Source organism: Simochromis diagramma, unplaced genomic scaffold (assembly GCF_900408965.1).
Source record: "Simochromis diagramma unplaced genomic scaffold, fSimDia1.1 OVJJ01000487.1, whole genome shotgun sequence".
Lineage (NCBI taxonomy): Eukaryota > Metazoa > Chordata > Actinopteri > Cichliformes > Cichlidae > Simochromis > Simochromis diagramma.
In genome coordinates, this window is record NW_024387305.1 from 3,363,092 (window position 1) to 3,384,583 (window position 21,492).

Below are 21,492 nucleotides of genomic sequence, written 5' to 3' on the forward strand. Positions count from 1 at the left end.
ACATCCTAGTAGATGTGGTTGGAGAGAATGAGGTCGTGTATGATGGGGAAATAAAGACAGTGAAGAAAACTGGCGCACAAACGCCCAAATACGCGTGCATTGAATGTGGCACTAAAATGTGTCACTAAATAAGTTTTTTCAAGTAATATTTATTCAGACTCTACTTAAAAGTCATATTCCTACTAAATAATACAAAAGTTATACAAATAGTTATATCAAAATATCCTTAAAGTACTTAAAAGTGCCCATTATGTAAAATGTCTTGAGTGACAGGTATCATAATGGATCGTAATTATTGTTTAATTGTATGTATATCACTCTAATGGTGCAGCTAAGTATTGATTGATTTTAATTATTTATATTATGCTGGGATGTCTGATCTATAGTAATACAGCATAATTTACTTGTACCTAAGTAATGTAAACGTCCATGCTTTCAGCCAAGGGTTTCAGAAATTGTCAGATTAACAATAGTCCAGCCCAATAATGTTCATAATGTAGCATCAGAGAGTCAATCATGTGTTTGTCGAGGGCTCGGTGCCCCCACACCGGACATGTGCCTCCTTGTGAACATGCACAAATTGTTACATGGCCTTCAAAGTGTAAATACAAACATTACTAGCCTAGCTGTGACTTAACATCTATTCAAAGACTTAGAGATCTATACTTACCCTTTTACGCACTTGTACAAACATCTGTAAAAACTATAAATAACCTGCATGAGGCTCTTTACTGAATGACAGTTTTATTTTATGTCACTTAACTTAACACATAACTGGGTTTTAAGAAGATGACATATGTGACATCTTGCTGCCACTGGATATAGAAAGCAGTACATAAATTTATTTGCAGAGTCAGTTTACTAACAAACTACCACCCCCCAGCTGTGGAGACACTTGCACAGCTGTCTTTTTATTTTGCTGTAGAACTATAACCCATAAACTGTTTTCCTCATAGGTTTTTATGTGTGTACATTGGGTTGTTTTATCTTTTATTTCCTCCACCCTCTTTTGGTTTTCTGGTGGTTTTCTCAGCTGGCTTAAGCATGTCTAAGTAAAGCACACTAAGGGGAACTGGTTAATCTTCATTTAAAAGGTTCAGTTTCTAGATCATACCTCAGTATTTTGCATACTAGTTTTTGTCATAATTTCATAGGATAGTTTAATTTGAACTCTATCATGATTTTTACATTTGATATTCCTCTGAAAAGGTGATGCTCCTCTATAATTTAATGGAAAAAAGTAGCAATGGGCACATTTTAGTGTGCCATGTGTTAGTCCTTGGCAATGTCTACATCCTAAAAGTGTGTACACTGCTCCTATGATGCAATGGAGATAAATTATAAATCCGGTTAAGTACGAGTCCTGAAATTGTTATAATAACCCAGTAACACCACATAAAACTGAAAAGTGTGTCAGTACAAATGAAAATCAACTCTAAGTGTTACAGTCTCCACTGAACTGAAACCAGTGGTGTTGAAAGAGTGCCTAAGAAATGACGCTCATGCTTATGTTTCGTTGTAAATGGTTTTGACTGGAAATTTCAGAAGACTTAGATGTGTGGTGAGTGGGTGTAAAGAGCCTCTTTGCTACGGCAATCAGATGCCTTAGAGCAAATGGTGCAACACTTCCAAGTGCAGCTGATTAGTCAGTAAAGAACTAACTGAAAAAGGAAAATGATGACTGTTTACCCAATTATTTCTATTTCACTGATAGTTTAAAGATATTGTGTAAACAAAGTCTAAAATTTAGCCTAAAATAAATATTTGCTTCGCATTGCACTGTGGTGGATTCCACTGACGCAATCAGCTGTAAACAGATCGAACTGTGTTAGAAATCATTAGAAAGTACTTAAAATTAGAAAATGTATGAATGTATTAGAAAATAATGAAATTGTGGATATCAACACATTAAACAACACCAAAAAGTTTTCTGTAGCACATGTCCTGTCTCAGGCCAAAACCTTTATCACACTGTCACCCACTAACACGCCTGCCTTAAAAATTTTTCAACTTAGTGTTTGTCAGTCCAGTGAGATTGGGTGTATTTGTTGCAAACTTGTCATCAGTCCAACGCCTGGGAGTGCATCCTGTCATGTGATTTCCTGAAGCTGTTACGTTCCCCCTCGTCGTGAACAGATCTGACATATTTCACCTGCAACAAAACAGTCAACCATACACAGAGAGCTTGAGGAACAAACAAACTCCTGACCAGCCATTCAGAGGTCTTCATTTCAGCGTGACGATGTGTGTGATATTTTTAATGCAGATAGCGGAAGTAACTTCTCTCTTCACACAACTTTAAGTTGCATCTTGCACGGAGAAGCTTGTTGAAATGCTATCTAGATGAAGTAAGAAGTTTGGATACTTTTTACTTTTATATTTCATTTTTGATTAAAGAGGAAGTTCAAGGGGAAAATGGAGGCGCACGAAAGTGTCGACTTTAAGAGGCTCATGTCAGGTAATGAAAAAAACAAATGTGCCTGTGTGAGTATGTGAGAAAATGCTGTGCTTGTTTAACATGGTGTCAGTACTCACAGTATGTACGAGTGTGTGAGACTTAATGGCAAACTGACCATTTGTACTATGCTCGGTACACGGTCCCTTGGCAGTTTACTGCCAGTTGATTGGTTTCCCTCATGGTTTTAATCTAACACAGGTCACATCCAACACTACAAATCTTGTAAAACATTATAAAGTTTTGACTTATTAAGATGTGTGCGTTCTTACCTCAAACACAGAAGCGACAGAGAAAAAAGTAAACTGTTCCAAGTTTGCAAAACAATAGGAGGTGCAAACTAAATAAATAACTGATATGGTTGTTGATGTATTATTATTATCTCACTGAAAACTGAATACAGCGTATTTGTTTTTTGCACTGCTGACTGAAAAGATAAGACATTAACAGACTTAAACCCTCAGATATCCAAGTTGCACAGATCGTGCAGAAACAATGTTTTCTTGATTCCTTTTAGTTTCTTTATGTTTGTTTTATGTGATTTTTTGTGATAACATGAACTTTGTGCACATATCGTGTTTTGTTATATTGCGTTGTTTGTATTATGTGCATTAGGATCTTCTACTGTGAGCTAAATATACCTTTGGTTACAAAGCAAGCAACTTGACTCTGAACAAGTTACTTTAGTCATTTTTAAAGCTTTTTCTTACCTTTTACAGACAGAGCAAGCAACAGTACAGCAGCTTGCTTACAAACTTGTACTGTAATCTACTTTTCTGTGTTCACCCCAGAGGAAAGCACAGTGTCCACCCTGTCTTCAGACTCATGTGAGTACTATCAGACTGAGATATTTGACCTGCTGCCCAGCATTCAAGCTTCCCGACCTGAGCAGAACAGACATGACTTTTCGGAAGAGACCAACCAGGGTGGCCGAGAGGCCGGGGAAAAGAGTGGCCAGCTGTCCAGAGGACCCAGAGACAAAACATCCATGCAGCCACTCAGAAACTTGCCCATGTGTATTCAGGGAAAGAGGGGTGCCAAGTGAGTAAATCTTTTGACAGACTTCCCAAATCTGCTTCTTTTTGATCTACGTCTTACTTTGACATACATGCAGTTAACTTGTTACTTAAATAGAATACTACTGATTTACTTAAAGAAACATATTACAGTTGCGTATGTATATCTTTGAGCAGTTGTTTCCACATTTTTTTACTTAAGACCCAGTAGAATGATGCTTATGATCCCGCACACCTGTAGGGAATATTTCATTGGCACCTACCAGGATTGTTTCCAGATTTTTTTCAAAGCACAGAGGTGATCTTGGAAAAAACAGGGATGTGATATCCTAACCGTCGGCTTGATTTTCAGGCTTATGCTCAGCCCGACTGTGCTCATGATGAGTTTTCAGGGTATTACACGTGGCCCTGAAAACTCATTAGCACTGAATAGCTGTTTAGCAAATAAGCAAAACAAGTTCTTAGAACTTTTACCCAAGTAATCACTCAATTAAGTATTAGCACCAAGGAATAGCTTAAAGTAAAAGCACATTACTGAATCATAATTATCATATGCTGGTGCTTGATCTACAGTAGCAGTCCAGCAAACCCTCCTCTTTAATTTCTGTTTCAGCCATCTTAGCTGACTAAAACTTCTTAACACATTACAGCTGTGGTTGAGAAATGCTATTGTTAAACAAGTTTGAACCAAACGACAGTTACAAGTGTTAACAGAAGTATTAAGACAACAAAAAAGTGTTTGAAGTGAGCACTTTTTCTTGTACAGACCTCAATCATTTGCTGACACACTTAACTGGTACTTGGTCAGAGGCTATGCATTAACGGATGTTGGATTTCTTTAAAACATAAAATGTCTGATAGCTTATATACATGGTTAATTTCTGATTAAATGTATCATGATTAACCTCTAAAGCCACCATGTTAAATTAAACAGGAGTTCGTTAAATTTATGCTATTTTCTAGGGAAAGGAGGAAGCTGGAAATCAATGATATTAATTTTTGGGAGTCCTGGAGGAAAACCCAGAGCACCAACAGGAAGAGGGTGAGGGAACAGATAAAAGAAGTTCTGTCTGGCCTGGTGCCATGGCGGCAGACCCTCCGCACCATCGAAGGTGAGATAGATTTGTGGTGAATTAACTTAGTATGTGCTGTGACTGAACCACTCAACTATAACTCACCTAATTATTTGTTGCAGGCAAGTTTGGAGTTGGGGTGAAGTCCTATTTTGTTTTCCTCAGATATCTGATTTACTTGAACCTGCTACACTGCGTTCTTATCGGGGGTTTCATTGTGGGTCCATCAATATTTTATCGCACTGACGAGTATGGTAAGTCAGCCGTGACAACAGATGGCAGCAAATTAACCACAACTAGGAGCTGACATCTAAAAATAATTATTCTCTCTGATTTTACAGAACCGTTAATATTTAAAGAAAGTGACTCTGCTTTAGATTTCTTCTTGGGAACAGTAAGCTTTTGTGTTCTAATCTACGTGTAGTATTTATTAGCAATAGCCCCACATGTTTCCCATAATCTTTTCCCTGTCTTTTCTGCAGGGCTACGTGAATCGTTCCCTTGTCTTCTATGGCTTTTATACACGAGGATCCCTGAATTTAAAGTGCTTGAACACACCGTTGCTGTACCTTGCTGGAATCTTCTCAATCATATTTTTAAGTCTCATTCTGGTGGTCCGCAGGTAAGTGATCCACAACAATGCAACATAAGAGGTCAAAATGATGTTTTATTTACGTACATTCGCCTGTGATAGAACAACAGTCGGCTACAAGCACACCTGGATGCTCGGGAAGCGTTACAGCATGAACTGTGAGCTATAAGATCTTCTGTGGCTGGGACTTCACCATCCAGGATCCCACTGCTGCCGCTCTCAAACACGGCTTCATCAGAAATGACCTCAAGGTGAGTGGCGAGGCACTGACACCCTCATAGTAAATTAGCCAAACTGGTGGTGAAGTTTCTGAAAAGTTTGTGAAGTCTTTAAGTCTAACTATGTTTTCATACATACGCCTCAGAGAAGAATAAAACGAAATAAATATAATAGCAAGACCACCAGTGACCGCCCCCCCAGCCTCCTACTGGATGCACGTATTGTATCAATTTGAAAATCCTACATGACTTCCTTCGACTTACCACATTCACAAGATTTTCACAAAACTTGACCTCTGACCTTGACCCTGAGGTTGAGATCACTGAGATCTGAACTCGTTAGTGGATGCACTTATGGTATGAATTTCAAAACACAGCTCCTTGTTCTCAAGTTATCACATTCACAAACATCCTTTAACACCCGTGGGGTAAAATCATGTGCAGCATGGTGGCGCAGTGGTCAGCACTCTTTAAAGGAAAGCTGCGGACAGTTTAGGGGCTCTGTATGTGTTTACTGTACTTCTGATGTTTTGCTGGAGTCTTCGGGTAGCGGTGTGGATCAGATATGGTCATCACAATAGTTTCTGCTCCTCTACAGCTTTTCCTGGAGGAGCAGAGTTTCTCTTTAAGGGCGGCTCAAAGGACACTTGGAGAGAAGGTCCGTCTCTACCTGCTCAGAATCGTCCTGAACCTGATTACTTTATCTCTGCTTGGTGGAGCCTTTTACCTCATCTACTTCGCCACACAAACATCTCTGAAAAAGGTAATGGTTTGATGCCAAGTATTGCTAAATAATGTGGTTTCCTCTTTAGCATGTATTATGTTATTTGATTTTGCTCCCCACTTTAGTATTTCTATCCGCACTTGTCTTTGTCTCCTTCTGTTTTGTCTCCTGTTTTATCTTGTTGAGGACTCTCTCCAGGTACATTCAAATAGTCCAAAAAGATTACCTCTATCTGCTTTTTTAAACATTTACATGACCTGTGCTACTTGGTCAATTATGTTAACTGTTTTCATAAATAGTTGGATAGCACATCACTATTATTGTGGGATGGCATGTGGGATGATCTCCTTTCATAAAGGGTGGCCTGGTGTTTCCTATGCTGCAGCAGTTAATAAAGGAATCAGTATCCTTGGTATTTGGGGAATTCAAACAGCTCTTATTATGACTGCCATGCAGTTCATTCTGAGTCATTTCTCTAACCTTCCTAATTGATACTTTCTATTCACACATACTCTCTGTGTCTCTAGCTCCTATTTTCCCTTCTTAGAGCTTGTTTGCCCCATATTAATTTCCACATGTGTTCATTGTTTCCACCTTTGCCTAATCAGCCCTCTGTGCAGTCCCTTGTTAAATGTCAGCTGTTTTTTTTTAAGGCAAGCTGGCTTTCTGTGTCTCCGTTTTCTTTTTTTTTTTAATAACAACCATAAAAGTTTTACCTTTTTGTTGTTTAATGTGCTTCCGTGTCTTGAATTTGGACCCGCTCTCCTTTAACGCCTAACAAATATGCTTTTTTAAAACAATACTTTTGTCTTTCTTGGTTTTCTCATTCCTAAAGTAAATAAATATTCTTGCTTTGTTCAAGTACCGGCTTTGGGTTGAATGCATCTGTAACCGGCAGTACTGTCGATGGGTTGGTCTTAGTCCTTGAGCAGACACGTTACCACTTCCTACTGGTGTTGCCGTGGGCCGATGTGCAGCCCTTCTTCGTCTCCCAGGCTGTGGCTCCAACATCACCCACCAGTGTGTGAATGTGGCGTGAATGATGTGGACTGTACGCGCCCAAATTCTTAATCCGTCAAGTTTTATGTCATTTGTTGAATTCCTAGAGCTTAATGTTGTGGTCTGGACACTCTGGACCCACTGCGTGGTTCTTGTCCAGTATTCCTCCTCACCATCATTGTCATCTTTCCTGTTATTATCTTTGAAGTATCCTTACCATGCAGGGACTGTCACGCTTTTAGGAGCAGCGACATCAACTTTTACTCTACATGCAGGCACACATGTATTTGCATATTTACTGTTTCTTTTCTTCAGGAGCATCTTCTTAAAGCTGGCCTCCTTGGGGATCTATTTATTTTTTGTCTTCACAACAACAGAGCAAGATGCCAAGGTGATACAGAGCTTTAATGACACATCATCAAGGGTTTAAATTATTTTTTTGAATCCATTTTAAACAAAATCTTTGTGTCTCTTCACTGTTTCAGTGCAAGGAGAACCAGTTTGGTAGAGAGATGTACAAGCTGTCCATCTTCAACTTCCTCGCAACTTTCTTCAGTGTCTTTTTCTTTAACTACCCCAGGAAGTGGGTTTGATTGACATTAACAGTCTGTTTCTTTCTCAGTCATCTTTGTGGTTTGAATGGAAAGATCAGCAATGTCTCTCCTTAGTAGATGACAGGACAGATTCGATCTAAGCCATCTCCCTTATCTTTAACAGGTTGGTACAAGAGACGTATCCAAGATCCTCGCTGGCCCGAATATCAGGGAAACAGCGCTTCCTGATACCATTCAATGTGCTGGACCTTGTTTACAGTCAGACTGTATCCTGGGTGGGAGTCTATTACTGCCCTCTGCTGCCTGTCATAGGAATCGTTTCATTGGTTGTCACGTTCTACGTTAAAAAGGTTAGATTATTATAAACTCTTTATATTCCTCACTTTATTATTTTCTATCTGTAAATTGGTTAAATAAATCTGTAAAAGAAAAATCCCAGCTGTCTTGGGGAGAGAAGCAGGGTACGCCCTGGACAGGTCGCCAGTCTGTCGCAGGGCTAACACATAGACACAGGCAATTGATACAATTTAACACACATTTGGGAAGCTGTAACACAAAATGTTGCCCTTTCTTACAATAGTAAAGATCTTTAAAATAAATCCTTTCCACATCAGATCCAAAGGTTAATCGCTTTCCGGTCCAAGCCCCACATCTGGTAAAGTTTTTATGCAAATCCAGCCAGTGTTTTGAGTAACCCTACTAAAATAGCATCCTAAATCAGATTTTAAAAAATATTGTTAACAGATAGGCACAAATCAAGATGATCTTTAAGCAAACAAGAAGCATCAAACAGGTCAGCAGGGGGAAAAAAGCTTGAAGGAGATAGGTAAGATGTACTCAGGTGAGCTGAAATAAACAAAACCGTCTGGCAAATAAAATCTGAAGGAAAAACTGACTGATTTGGGGATAAAATAAGTGGAGTACATTAAGTAATGGCTATATAGAAGTCTGGTTTTAGTATAAAATGTGTTCAAACCTTTTTGCTCTGCCTCTGTGTCTTCAGTTCAATGTCATGCGGTGTTGTGTGCCAGAGCAGCGGATGTTTCGAGGGTCCAGCTCTTCAGTTTTGTTCCATTTCATGTTGCTGCTTGGTCTCTTCATGTGTGCAGCGACACTGGGCTTCAACCACTATCCGCTACAAAGCACTGAGGGCAGAAACGCGTAAGGTTTCCACTCCAGCTGCATCTAACACCGCCTGTCCTTCTTTCTTTTATTTTTAATTTGAAACCTTTTAGGATCAGAATTAAACCCATATTTATATTTTATCTTTATTTACTGCTCATTTCTCTCATTTGCATTACCTCTGCCATCCCAAGGTCCTCCTGCGGTCCATTTAGAAATGAACAAACAATGTTCACTGTGACTGGAGGCTGTGTGAAAAGTCTCCCCAGCCCAGCCCAGACCACTATCCGCTACCTGACTTCTGAGGCCTTCGCCCTACCACTAATACTAGCAGAGATGTAAGTATGCAAATAACCCCGCACCCAATACAAATATCAAACCTGTATTTGTAGTGTTGACCTTTACCAGCTCACCCTCCTTTAAGACTGTTTAAACACTTTTCGTTTTGTCTCCTCAGCATATTCTTAACCTCGTATGTGTCTCGGAGACGAGCCAATCAGAGGGCCATTGAGAGACTGAAAGACATGCTAGTTATGGTAAGCACATGTCCAAAATCCTTCCAGTCCCTCCACCATATTGGCTGGTAAGTGGAAGCTGGAATGCTTCAGGCTAGTTACTTTAAAGCTCCTAAATAAGTGAATGGGTTAAGAGCCATAACTTTTAGGTATCTACATAGACCTACAACTACATAAAATCTTTTCTACTGCACATGTGCAAAGTTACATGACAGTATGGCTCATTACTAGCTAGGTCGAGAGCATCAAAGGCTCCTGAATGACTGCCATTCAAGCATTTCTTTAAAAATGTTTAAAAATTTGCATGTATGTGTTTCCCCCACAGAGCAGCTCTGATAAGCGTTTCCTGGTGAAGCAGCACGCCACGATGCTGAGACAGCGAAATAAGCACCACTGAGCTCTTTCTGCGGTCATTGAAGAAGACGTCACGCTCAGTCACTAAAAACATCCCATCTATGCTTTTAAAAAGTGGCTTTGGTCTCCACAGACTTCCTCTTAAAACTAAAATACGGTTCTGGCTGCTGACAGCCAGGCCGAGGTGTCAGGTGGCCGAAATGAAAAATGAAAGTGCAGGCTAACTCTTGCTTTATAAAAGATAAGAGCCACAAATATAATCTTTTCCCCCTTTTCCCTTTTTATATTGTAAATACTTTAACTATAAAAACCTTCCTCCTTTTAATGGCAACAACTTTATTTCTATAGCACATTTCATTACATATAAACTCAGTGGGCTTAACACATAAAAACACAAAAATGTGTGTGGGTTTGCTGCCTCGAGGCAGGGAAGACAGCCAAACAAAACAACAGCACTTGTCCATGAATACAGATGTTTCCTGAGTCCAGATTACAGTGGTAGCGTGCACAGACAATACTAGGCACGTTATGTTACTAACTTGTTGCTGTTTTATCTGTTAATCTGTTAAGGATCTCAAGTTTAATTCCAGGAGGAGACAAATCCAGCCTCAGGTGGTCACGAGGTAGTGCCGGTCCCAAGTCTGGATCAGTGGGAGGGTTGCCAAATTATTTCCTTGGGTAAATAAAGGGAGCAGCTGAAAGTACCTAACACCCTGAGTGACACAACTTGGTTTAATGAGTATCACTGTGTTAGTACAGATGGGAGTAAAGCCCTTTAAAACAAGAAGCACTCTCAGAGCACAAACGTCCACCAAGGTGTCTCACTCTCTGGGCAGTATTTACTTTTACAGGAACAGTATTGTATTTTGTACATTGTCCATCCTGTTTTCTGTTCTTTTTAAACATACTTCAAGAGGTTTGCAGTGCAGTAAAAACAAGTACAAAGTGTGGACTTTTGTTATTTCCCCATTAGTCTACTTTCCATAATTTTGTGTATACTTATTTTTTTATTTATGTATATGTTACATGTGTCATGCTCATTTTGCAGTTATTAAAATTCAATTACATATTTGGCAGAAATATCAAGTGAAAAAAGTTTTTGAGGACAAGTTTGTTTTCCCCAAAAAAATTCTTATTGGGGAACCCTGTACACATCAAGTATTTAAACGGTTAAAACCTGTTACTGTACACAATAACATCATAATAAAATAAATAAACTATATTCACAGAGCATCCCATATGAACATGTTCTTATCAGTTTGAACACTTGATGTCATTTTAAATAATTCTATATAGGATTATCATCACTTTGACCTTCAGATCAATCTACTGAAGGAGAGGTCAGAGGTCAAATGTAACATGGTGTTTTAAACCATTATATGGTACTTGCTATATGCTGACAATACACACCACACTCACAAGAATTATAGTTGCTAAATTATAAGGCTTCTTTTTTCCAATGTAGGTAAAAAAAATATGTCTTCGTTAAATCGGTATATTCGAGCCGTGTGAAGACGATTTTTTTAACTTTGTGTAACGTCTTTGCATTGTTGTTTTTATGCGTGTTTTGTTATATTTATGTTTTGCAGACATGTGACCACTAACCACATGAGCTTAACTTGTCAGCCATTCTAGAGCCAAGGGAATAAAACCTTAGTCATACTGGTGGTTGATCAGCTGCCAACCACCAGTCGTGAGGGGAAAAAAAGTATCCCAGACTGGTTGGCAAAAGCCCGTGCCCTTTGGTAGAATATTGCTGAGGTGGTAGTTTGAATGGAAGTGATAGACTTGTCTATAAACACTGTCCAGCTACTCAGAGCTGTAGTGAAAAGTGGGATAATAATCTGGAGACCATTTGCCTTCACAGTAAAAGCTTTCTTTTGAAACATGTTGGAGCTCTAAGGCACAATTTGTACCTTGAAGGCAAACTTTCACCATTTCCAGTTGCGTCACACTTTTTTTTTTTTAGGTTTTACTACCCCTAATACTTAGCAGATGTTTGAAGACAAACGTGGAAAACTACAGGCAACCAGGTAGTAATCAACGCAATCAGTAGGTGGTTTTTGGTGCAGCACCTTCTTTGTAACCGATTTCACCCAATGAAAGCCAGTAACCTCCAGAACCACCACCAAACAGTCGGGGAAAACACATTTTTCTCTAGTAATGGTTATATCACACCCAATATGGTGGAAAACACCTGAGCAATGTGTGCATAATGTCACAGGAGAAACCTCTATATCTGTGTACTGTCCCATGTCCGGAGCAGCTGGCCTGCTTGCATCTTTTTTGCTGATGTCCCTTAATGTGCACTGTCCCTCTTAAATAAACAAATAAATATAGATACCAAAAGCTAAATAAATAAACTTATTCCCATGGAAGATGAATGAAAAACTTATATCAGAGCTTTTTACCACTTTAACTGTATTGAATGTTTTTGACATGTTAATCAAAAGCATTTAAACTATTCATCAAAAGGAAGCAGGCTCATTCTTTTATTTCTCCTAACATCTTGGGTGTGGTGTGGATTTATGCAGGTTACGGATACAATTTGTTGTACATAAGGAATGTATGCACATACACTTGTAGAGTAAACAAAATATGTTGAAAGTATGGCGGTCACGGTCACTCAAAGACTTTAACTGTGGCCTCACTGTGTCCTTTAATATTGACTGTGCATGTTTTTCTCCAATTTGATCAAAATCTTTGTGCACATTTTAGCTATATTTGCATTTGACATCACAGAGATCCTTAAAATGAAGTTAACAGCCCAGTATGTTATCTGCTTGCAACACATGTGTAACACCCTTGCAAGCCTTGGCAAGCTGAAGAAACCATGCCCAAAGGTACATGAGAGGGTTATGGAGAAACGTCAGGCTCTTTATTTTTTGCCAGTTTTGGGTGAGTTGATTAATTTGATGTAAAACTGGGAAAATTTATTATTATTATTGTTATTATTGAATAATATTGTTAACGTGTGTGTTGTTTTTTCCAGCTGTGGCAAGTTTCCTCGTCAAGATAAGTAAGTGTGTTAACTGGGTGCTTAAGATATGTGGCTAAGATGACAGAGATCTTCACGCTTTTCAGATGTTTGCTTCTTAAAAATACTCTCAGAAACAAGGTTACAGTAATGTGGACAGTCAGTGTTCGAACAAAAACAACAAGAAAGTTGATATTTTCTTTAGATTTTAAAGTTTTATTGTTCACTTTAATGAAAAGCATTCAATAATGTCTGATGTGTTTCATTTTGTATCAGTCAGCATAGTGGTGCTGTGGTTATCCCTGCTGTTTCACAGCATAAAACTTCTAATGTGTCTTTGTTTTCCCTGTGTCTGCTGGCTGTAATTACAGATATGAGTCAGTAGTCGGTAATACCAGGAAAACCACTTTTCAAATTCTATAAAGCAAAATGGATTAATGAGTGTCCTGTATGTGATTTAGGACCTTTTTATTATTATTGATGTACAAAATTGCCAACAGCAGTTAAAGACTGGTCCCTGTAAGGTGCAAATCACCATTGCTGGGGTTGTTACTAAAAGAAAAGCAATAGATTACATATTACTCTTAATTTTAAAGAAATGAATGTTTTTTGTAATTTGTTTCACAACTCATTGAATTTTGCCTAACATGGCCTGAAAAGCTTTTGTGATTCCACAAAGTGCTGTAAACATCCCTCTGAGATTTTGGCCCATTTTGACATGATATCATCACACAGTTGCCTCAGATAATCTGAATCTCTTCTAACATCACCTCTCAAAGGTTGTATTTACGTGATTTCTTGATGCAGCAGGTCTGCCGGTAATCAGGCCTGGGTGTGGCTAGTGAAAATGAAATCAGCTTTTAAAAATTCCCAAATAATTCATGATTTAACAAGCGGGGGAAATTACCTTTCCAGATAGGTCCAGGTAGGTTTGGAGAGCTTTTGCATTTACTTCTTAGTTTAACATTAAAAATGTTTTTGATTATCTGAAACTTTAAAGAGTGACGAATATTTAAAAAAAACAAAACAAAACTAAGAAATCAGGAAGGGGGGAAAAAAATTCCACATACATATGTTTTTTCCATACATCAAAGGTATCTATAATTTTGTACCAGTGTCGTACTAACATTACAGCCTGGGAAAAACAGTTCAAATAAATCATTAAAAGTCCAATATTACAATGAAATCCATGCCCACGCAGGTTGTAAATAAACTTCTGACCACAATTGTACGCTCAAAGTCACTTACCTAGGTCGCTGCATGTTGATGCTGAATAGCATCTTTACGCTGAGCAAACATATCATGGAGTTCATCACCTTGTCTCTGAGGCCGACCCCAGTCACCCTTTTTAAGAACCTAATTTCTACAATTCAACCCACAATCTTCCTTCAGTCACTACACACAGCTTAAGGTCACAGGTAAGAGTAGCAACATAGACTGAACGGTACTTAGCCGGTGTTATTGAGCATAGTTTAAAATCTTTTTATAGTTTCAAGTTTGCATGCACAGTTGTTTCATTTGCTTCTTTAGGTGGATCAAGCTCTTTTCGCCCGGTGCTGACTGGTCCTGACCTGGCCTTCAGTGGCCCGAGGGTGGTTTTCCGTTGTGTTGCATCTAACGTCTCCCCACCAGTCATCTATGAGCTGATAAAGGATGGACGTGTGCGAATTGGCCGCAATAGAGATTTTCAAGGTGGCCAAGTTGCATCATTCCCTATCAAAGTAACTGCAGCGTCAGAAGGGTCATACCACTGCAGGGCCACAGCTGGAGGAACCAGAGAAATCAGCAACAGCATTAAGCTGAGAGTAGTCAGTGAGTATCGGATGTTGGGTAGTTTATTAAAGCTTACTCAACTGACTTTCCCCTTTTCTTCACCAACTGTCTTTTATTCCCTGATTTCCAGCTCCACCATCATATACCAGAGTGACCTCTGAACCCTTCCCCCCAGTTGCATACGAGGAGTCACGCATGGCCCTGAGTTGTGACGCTGAAATGGGGTCCAACCTTTCCTACAGCTGGTTTTTTAACAGGAAGGAAATAACATCTTCGACTTCTCTCCCCTTCCACTTTGTGGAAAACAAGCTGCTGGTGGAGAGGGTAACTCCTGAGTATGCTGGAAATTATTCTTGCAGTGCTTGGTCCAGCGTGAATGAGATCAAAAGGATTTCCAGCAGCACAGAGGTCCAGGTGACAATCAAAGGTACATATTAACAGAATTTACAAAGTTTATAAATACTACGTTAGCTACTTGGCGCTATCAGCCAGTTTAGTTCAGAAATATCTCATGAAACACTGAATAGATTTGCATGCAATTAGGTCCATTGTAATGTTCCCAGAGGGCATTTTTAATGAGTTTTCATCAGCACTGAGGGATTGATATTTTTTCTATTTCAGTGAAGTTAAAAAAAACTCTTCCTCCTTCCTCCTGCACCAGTCTATGTTTCAAAGCCAGAGATCTCCTTCTCCGTTCATAAAGAGGGAACCAGTTACCATGGCAATGTGACGTGCTGGTCAACAAGAGGGAGCCCTCCGGTGAACTTGTATCTTTTACTAGACGGTAAAGAAGTGGACTCCGTCACAGCAGCTCAGACCCTGGCTGCCTGGTTCCTTGTAGTCGTAGTCCCCGAGCTGGACATGGGAGAGGCACGATGCCGGGTGAAAACCGAGAATCAGGACCTCACAAGTGAGCCCGTGAACCTGGAAGTAGGTATGAAGATGTGTGAATGATCTCGGTCTTTACCATAGACTGTAGATGGATGCAGCCAATGCAAAAGTGACTTAAAGGTGCATTCTTTTACCTGTTGCCCATTAGAAATGCTTACATTACAATACAGTATGAAGTTCAATGTGTAAACGATTCAGATAGGGGGATTATCTAGGATTTCCATCATGATTTGTCACTATTTAAATAAAACTGAACTGAATTGAAGTTGCGTTCAGTAAGTGTTGATGCAGAAAAGGATCCAAAACAAAAGACTGACCGTTATTTAGTTGAGGTTTATGAAAATCCACAACAGAGAATCAACTAATGAATCCAAATGTCTGAAAAACTCATAAAGCATAATCAGCAGGGAGAACTGAACTGAACAGGCCGACAAAGGGAGGCAGCGACTACATCCACAAAGAAGTGAGAGACACCTGGAAGAGACAGAGAAGTAAAACTAAATACTAAACACACAGAGGCTGCCAAAATAAAACAGGAAGTAACTAAAACATAAACACGGCTCCCACAGACCAAGAATTAACAACAAGACATGGGAACAAACTGAAAACTCAACCTATGATAAAAATAAAAAGCTCAAACACATAATAAAAAAACGAAACTAGAATTACAAGAATAGAGACAATCACAAAGAGGAAAACTCTTAAGTAGGGACAGACACAGGACCAAGACAAGTAGACTCAAACCTAAGAGCACAAATTCATGAGGAAAGCGTCGTTTTTCTAGACTTGTTTTTGCAACCAGACGAAACGCCCTCTGCTGGCCATTAGAAAGACTGCATGTTTAAGACACCTCTGCATTGATATGTTTTACATGAAGTCTATATTTTATGTGATTTGTGACCCTCTCTTCCTTCTTCTTTGTCTGTCAAGTTCCAGTTGGAGGAAATGTGAAAGTGGAGGTGGAATATCTGTACACAGCTGATTCCAAACTGACTACAGCAAGGCTGAGCTGTCACGTCAGCAGAGGAACCTTTCCTTACATCTCGTGGCTCTTCAATGACTCTGTCCTTCCCTCTGAGTCTCATCCGGATTCCCACACTCAGCCCATCCTGCCTCACATTGCCTTCGCTGACCGAAGACGATCCCTCATCCTCACTAACCTCAGCCCTGAGGAGTCTGGGTATTACCGCTGCAGGGCCAGGGACAGCTACGATGACTCTGGGCCCTGGGTGGAGAGTGCAGCTGAGCTGGTCCAAGTCACAGGTGAAAGACCAGGACTAAGAGAGGAGTAAAACTTGTGGAGTAGTCATTTTGGGAAGTATACTAACTTGCTTTATTATTGAGGTTTATAAACTCTATGTAATGGTTCTAATCTGCAAGAAAACATACAGTACCAATTGAAATAAGCAGTCATGATAGATCATTTCCACCTTAAGACCGTCCCTTGAATCTTTATGCCACAGTCCAGACATGAGTGTGGTATTGAGCTTTTTGTCTAGCTCTCTCAGAGAAGGCCAAATTATGCTTTAAAAAGGATTTCTGTTCAACCCAGGCTTTTGTTCACATGCATCATTTAATATAAATGTGTCTTCCTGTGGGTTTCTGCACTTTTTATGCCTTCAGTCAACTCCATGTCTCAAGCAGCGTCCTCAAACGAAACGCCACCAAGTCAAAGTAAAAATATTTTGTTTGTTTTATTAATCTTATTTCTGCACAAAAGTTTGGGGTCATGCAAAAAAAAAAAAAAATCTAAATATTTTAAAATATTTGTATTTATTAAATGAAAGTGCAGAGTGATGAAAAATACAGTCGATTAAATAATGAATTTGAAGTTATTTTGCCCTTTAAATTCTACTTTTGTCCAAGGAGTAGAGTTACAGCATTGCAGTCTTCATTGATTGTCAGTAATTCCTTTTTTTGAATTCTTTAATTTTCTTTTTTTCCACCCTTTTTTTGTGTCTAAAGTCTTGATTTTTGTGATTATAGTTAGGATTCCTGTTATGCTTCCTTTGTTATTCTAGTGTATTACAAATCTTAGGTCTGGTTTTGTTTTTACGTTGTTGTTTTTAGTAATAAGTTTTGGTTTGTGATTTCTTGCATTTGGGATTAAAAGAGGATGCTAGGGATAGGGTGAGATGGTGGCAGACCCCTACAGGGAGCAGCTGAAAGAAGAAGAAGAAAAGAGGGTTCTTGTTTATCGTGATAGCCCCCCTTGTGCTTCCTGGTCTGTGTCATCTTGTTAGTAGTAGGTGTCAGTATTCATGCCTGTCAGTCTCTTTGGGTTATTCTCTGCTTTTACTTTGAAAGATGTTTTCTCCTGTGCCCTGTGTCAGCGTTGTTTCCTGTCTGTTCACCTGCCCCCCCCCCCACCCCCACCCCTCTGTAGCTCTGCCTGTCTTTGTGACATAACCTGCTTTGGCTGTTTAGCGTAAGTGAAACTTCCTGTTCTGATCCTAGTGCAGTCTCTATCGCGATCTTCTGCTCTCACCCCCTTTTTTCAGATTTTGAGTTTTTTGCATTGCACTTTTTAAAAGAAAGTGAATTTCAGCGGGCTTTTTGTTTGTGAACTCCATTGTACACGAAGCACCACCTACAAGTGAGACTGGTTTCATGGGTACTGAATAGATGCAAAAACATCACCTCAATAGGCAAAAACAGATGTGATTGGTGGCCAAGCCAGACATACAACCAGCTGTTTCTTTCTTACATAATTCTTGCATATTTTGGATCTGTGCTGATTGACCTGTTGTACGAGGAAGCTGGCTCCCGACAAGAGCGATCCTAAACGTCTGTCAGCTAAATCCATTTTAATCTGCACAAATCTTATATTTACCTCCACATCATACCCCAAACCAGAACATTTCCTCCATGAGGCTTGACAGATTTGTTCTGTTTTACACAAATTTTCTTCCTTTTAATCCAAACACATTTGGACATCTGTAGCAATTTTGAAGCTTGAGGTTTGTGGGAAACATTTGATAAAGGGAGACAATGAGGTGTTTGTGTCTCTGTCAGGAGACTCTTTGTATTCTTGTTCAGTCCTGCAAGTTTCCAGCATTGAATATTCTTCCTTTGTTAGAATAGCCTTTGGCCTTTTTAATGAAAACAAAATGTGCGTAAAAATGTAACTGTCATTTAAAAGTCATTAATGATTGATTGATAACGTTTTATTGCTTATTGCTTGTCATTTGCAACATTTCTGGTACAGTTTATACTATTTTATTTCAAAACAAATATGCAGTTCATTCAAACTTGTAGATGTCACAGGTGACCCTAAACTTTTGTGCAGCAGTGTGTGCGCTGCCTCAGAGTGTGAAACTGTCTTCGTCTCATCTCTTTCAGGTTTTTGCGTGAACATCACAGAAGCTGTCACCATCGCATTCTGCTGCTTCGTTCTCCTCATGCTAGCAGTGGGTTCAGCCTGCGTGTACAAGATGTTTGAAAACAAGCAAGGTGTGTGTGAGAACCAGGAATCCACTGATTGGTACACACGCAGGAATTCCTATTAAAACTTCTTGTCTTCTTATCTGTTGTTCCAGCTCATACCAACAGTGTTCCAGCAAAGTAAGTTTTATACCTGAAACACTCCAACTATAACTAAGTGTGATCATCTTATATTTACATAACACTTTAAAGCCTGAAAAATGAAATAATGCAAGAAAATTCTTTTTTTTAATGGAGTATTTAGCGAACTTTCTGATGAAGTAAAAAAAATAAATTAAATACTAATTTGCATATAAGAGTTGTAGTTTGTATCATATTTGCTACATGTGGTATTGTTCTGCAGTTTATTCCTTAAAAATGTATCATGCAATTCATTGCAGTGTATTTGGGTGGGGGGGGGGCAGATAATAATAACAAATATTTTTATTTATTGTTTTATTCATGAAACACTTTAAAGAAAAAATTTACATGACAACCCAGCAGCTAAATTGATTAAGTAAAAATAAGTAAAAATCTGGAAAGAGAATAACAAAAAAAGACAGAAAACACAAACGATGAAACAGAAAATAATAAAAACAGCTGAAATACAGTAACCTTACATTGAACTACTGAGACATAATCACATTAAAGCAAGTCTGTATGCTTTAAAATATATATATTCAAATGTCACTGAGCTTTACCTCCATAGGTAAGCTGTTACAGTCAAAGCATCTTGGAGTTTGACTTAATTTCTGAAGAGTCAGACGGGTTCGATTCAGCTGCAAAGTGGCTCAATTTTTTTAAATGACCTGAACCGAATGTGCTTTAAAAGGGATCAGCACAGAGTTGAGCTTATTGCTTATTGCATGGAAACTTTCAAAGTTTATGCTTTTCGATGGAATATAGATATTCTGGCCTTTAAAAATATTTTAACCACGAACGGGCTCATATCTAAAATATCTGGACTTTGATATGGCTCTTTTGTTGTTGTGTTATTATTTGCATGTGCATTCTTTACATATTTGCTTTTATAAACTGTTTAACGCTAAGGAAGGATTGTTTGTTAGTTACATCATCCTCTTCATAAATGTTTGTGCCATCTCACCCCAGCTCTGATGCACTCCAGTCTGAACTGACGTCCCAGTCAGGGGGAAATATGGCTGATACTACTGCTACAGATTGCGATGTTCAAAATCAGGTATGCAAGCAAAAACTACAATACTACTATTCAGGATCAGTGAAATGTTAGTGTCCAGTCACACTCTTAATGTCCCTTTCTTTCCTATAATTAAGAAATAAGTATATGTAAATTCACTGAAGGATTTCTGTAAAGAACTACTGCATTTGGTACATAAAACAAGGAACACATTTTTCTCCACTTTCCTTAGTGTGTCAGTTTTCCTGTCCTGAGCACAAATTCTATATTTTTCTCAGGGGGATATTTTTGGAATCTGATAGGAAATCACACATGCTTGAACAAACTGATGAGAAATAATCAGTGTACAGGACACATAAATATATAGCATAAGCTTTCAGACTCAAACTATGTAAACTACATGAAGATTTTGAAGATGCCAAACCCACAGACTAGTGAGCTGCACCAATGGTTCCTAACTGTAACAAAACATTAATTTATTTGTCAGTTCTTAACCTCTACACCATAACCTCCACACTGGCATTTGCCAAAAAATGATTGAGGGAATTTAAGCTGTTATAAATGGCTTTTTGACCTAAAATCTGTCAAAAATACGTGAGTCATATCACTATATATATCGATCACATCAAGTAATTTAGAGCCAGAAAGAGCATTCCTATCAAAAAGCAGCTGCTGCAACCAGACTTTTATATATCCTTTATTTATCCAGGTAAAAAGTGTCATTGACATTAAAAATGTGTTTTTCAAGAGAGATCTAGCCGAGGAGGCAGCAGAAACTGTAACAAATATAACATCACAGTTCTAAAAACTTACTGGAAGTAAACAAGAAGGACTGGATTGATGACAATATTGGCACAAATATGCAGAGTCATAAAATACTTCAAAAACAAGTCATTTCCTTGTTTTACGTATAAATCCTTCATAAATCCTGTTCACCACAGTCTATTTACTAAAATAAGCGATGATATTAGACGTTAAAAAAAAAAAAAAAAAAAAAAAAAAAAAAAAAAACACAGAAAGACATTGGAAATCACTTTTTGGCACAACACCAGTGTCCTGCATAACTACTGGTATGTGTGCTTGTGCCCTGATGTTTCATGTGTGGTGCCAGCTAATAACAAAAACAGTTCCTGAGGGTCCTCGCTCTCTGTTGTTCGTGTGTTTGTGTGTTTAGATGTGTGACTGCACAAAGGCACTTATTTTGAACTGTCAGTCATGCAAAACTGTTTTTTCTGGATCCATGAATAAAAAAAGTGAGCAGAAAAAGTTCCATTTAAGCCAAAATCAGCTCCCTTAGATGTGATTGTAACATATTTCTCTCTCTCTTTCAGATCACTGAGGTCACAGTATGATGCACAAGACTCCTTCACCTCCTAATACAATATTTAATTTTAAATGTTTATATTATGTTCATATTTAATGTTCTTGGGTTACTGAACTTTCTACATGGCACTGTTGGAACATTCAGTTATAGACAAGTGCGAAATTGCATTGCCTACCTCCTGTATACTGTTATTTTGATGCAAATAAATTTTTAATGATTAGATTACTTTTTGTTTCTGGTGTTTTTGCTTTTTTTTTTTTTATTAAAATAATGCAAAAACACATCTTACTTTCAGTTTTACTTTACACTGTGTTTCACGTGATATT

At 38.6% G+C, this 21,492-nt stretch overlaps 2 protein-coding genes across 3 annotated transcripts; both read left to right on the forward strand.

Moving 5' to 3' along the window:
* The first annotated feature begins 2,130 nt into the window (after window positions 1-2,130).
* tmc8 (transmembrane channel-like 8) lies at window positions 2,131-10,844 on the forward strand. Its single transcript, XM_040004394.1, is given in 18 exon segments — window positions 2,131-2,458; window positions 3,247-3,496; window positions 4,435-4,583; window positions 4,667-4,798; window positions 4,886-4,938; window positions 5,027-5,166; window positions 5,239-5,293; window positions 5,295-5,387; window positions 5,953-6,121; window positions 7,207-7,220; window positions 7,286-7,315; window positions 7,388-7,468; window positions 7,563-7,660; window positions 7,795-7,981; window positions 8,635-8,792; window positions 8,948-9,091; window positions 9,211-9,289; window positions 9,594-10,844. Coding segments are annotated over 18 exon segments (1,947 nt in total). The 5' UTR covers window positions 2,131-2,415; the 3' UTR covers window positions 9,666-10,844.
* Window positions 10,845-12,278: 1,434 nt separating this feature from the next.
* LOC120717046 (Fc receptor-like protein 5) lies at window positions 12,279-21,391 on the forward strand. Of its 2 annotated transcripts, XM_040004847.1 has the most exons (11): window positions 12,279-12,520; window positions 12,615-12,641; window positions 14,130-14,411; window positions 14,503-14,799; window positions 15,034-15,306; window positions 16,194-16,526; window positions 16,887-16,937; window positions 18,606-18,716; window positions 18,803-18,827; window positions 19,797-19,884; window positions 21,174-21,391. In XM_040004847.1, exons 1-11 carry the CDS (start codon window positions 12,298-12,300, stop codon window positions 21,192-21,194), a joined length of 1,731 nt encoding a protein of 576 aa, XP_039860781.1. In that variant the 5' UTR covers window positions 12,279-12,297; the 3' UTR covers window positions 21,195-21,391. The 2 variants fall into 2 exon arrangements, with proteins under 2 accessions (XP_039860781.1, XP_039860782.1); XM_040004848.1 differs by lacking the exon at window positions 16,887-16,937.
* Window positions 21,392-21,492: the final 101 nt, after the last annotated feature.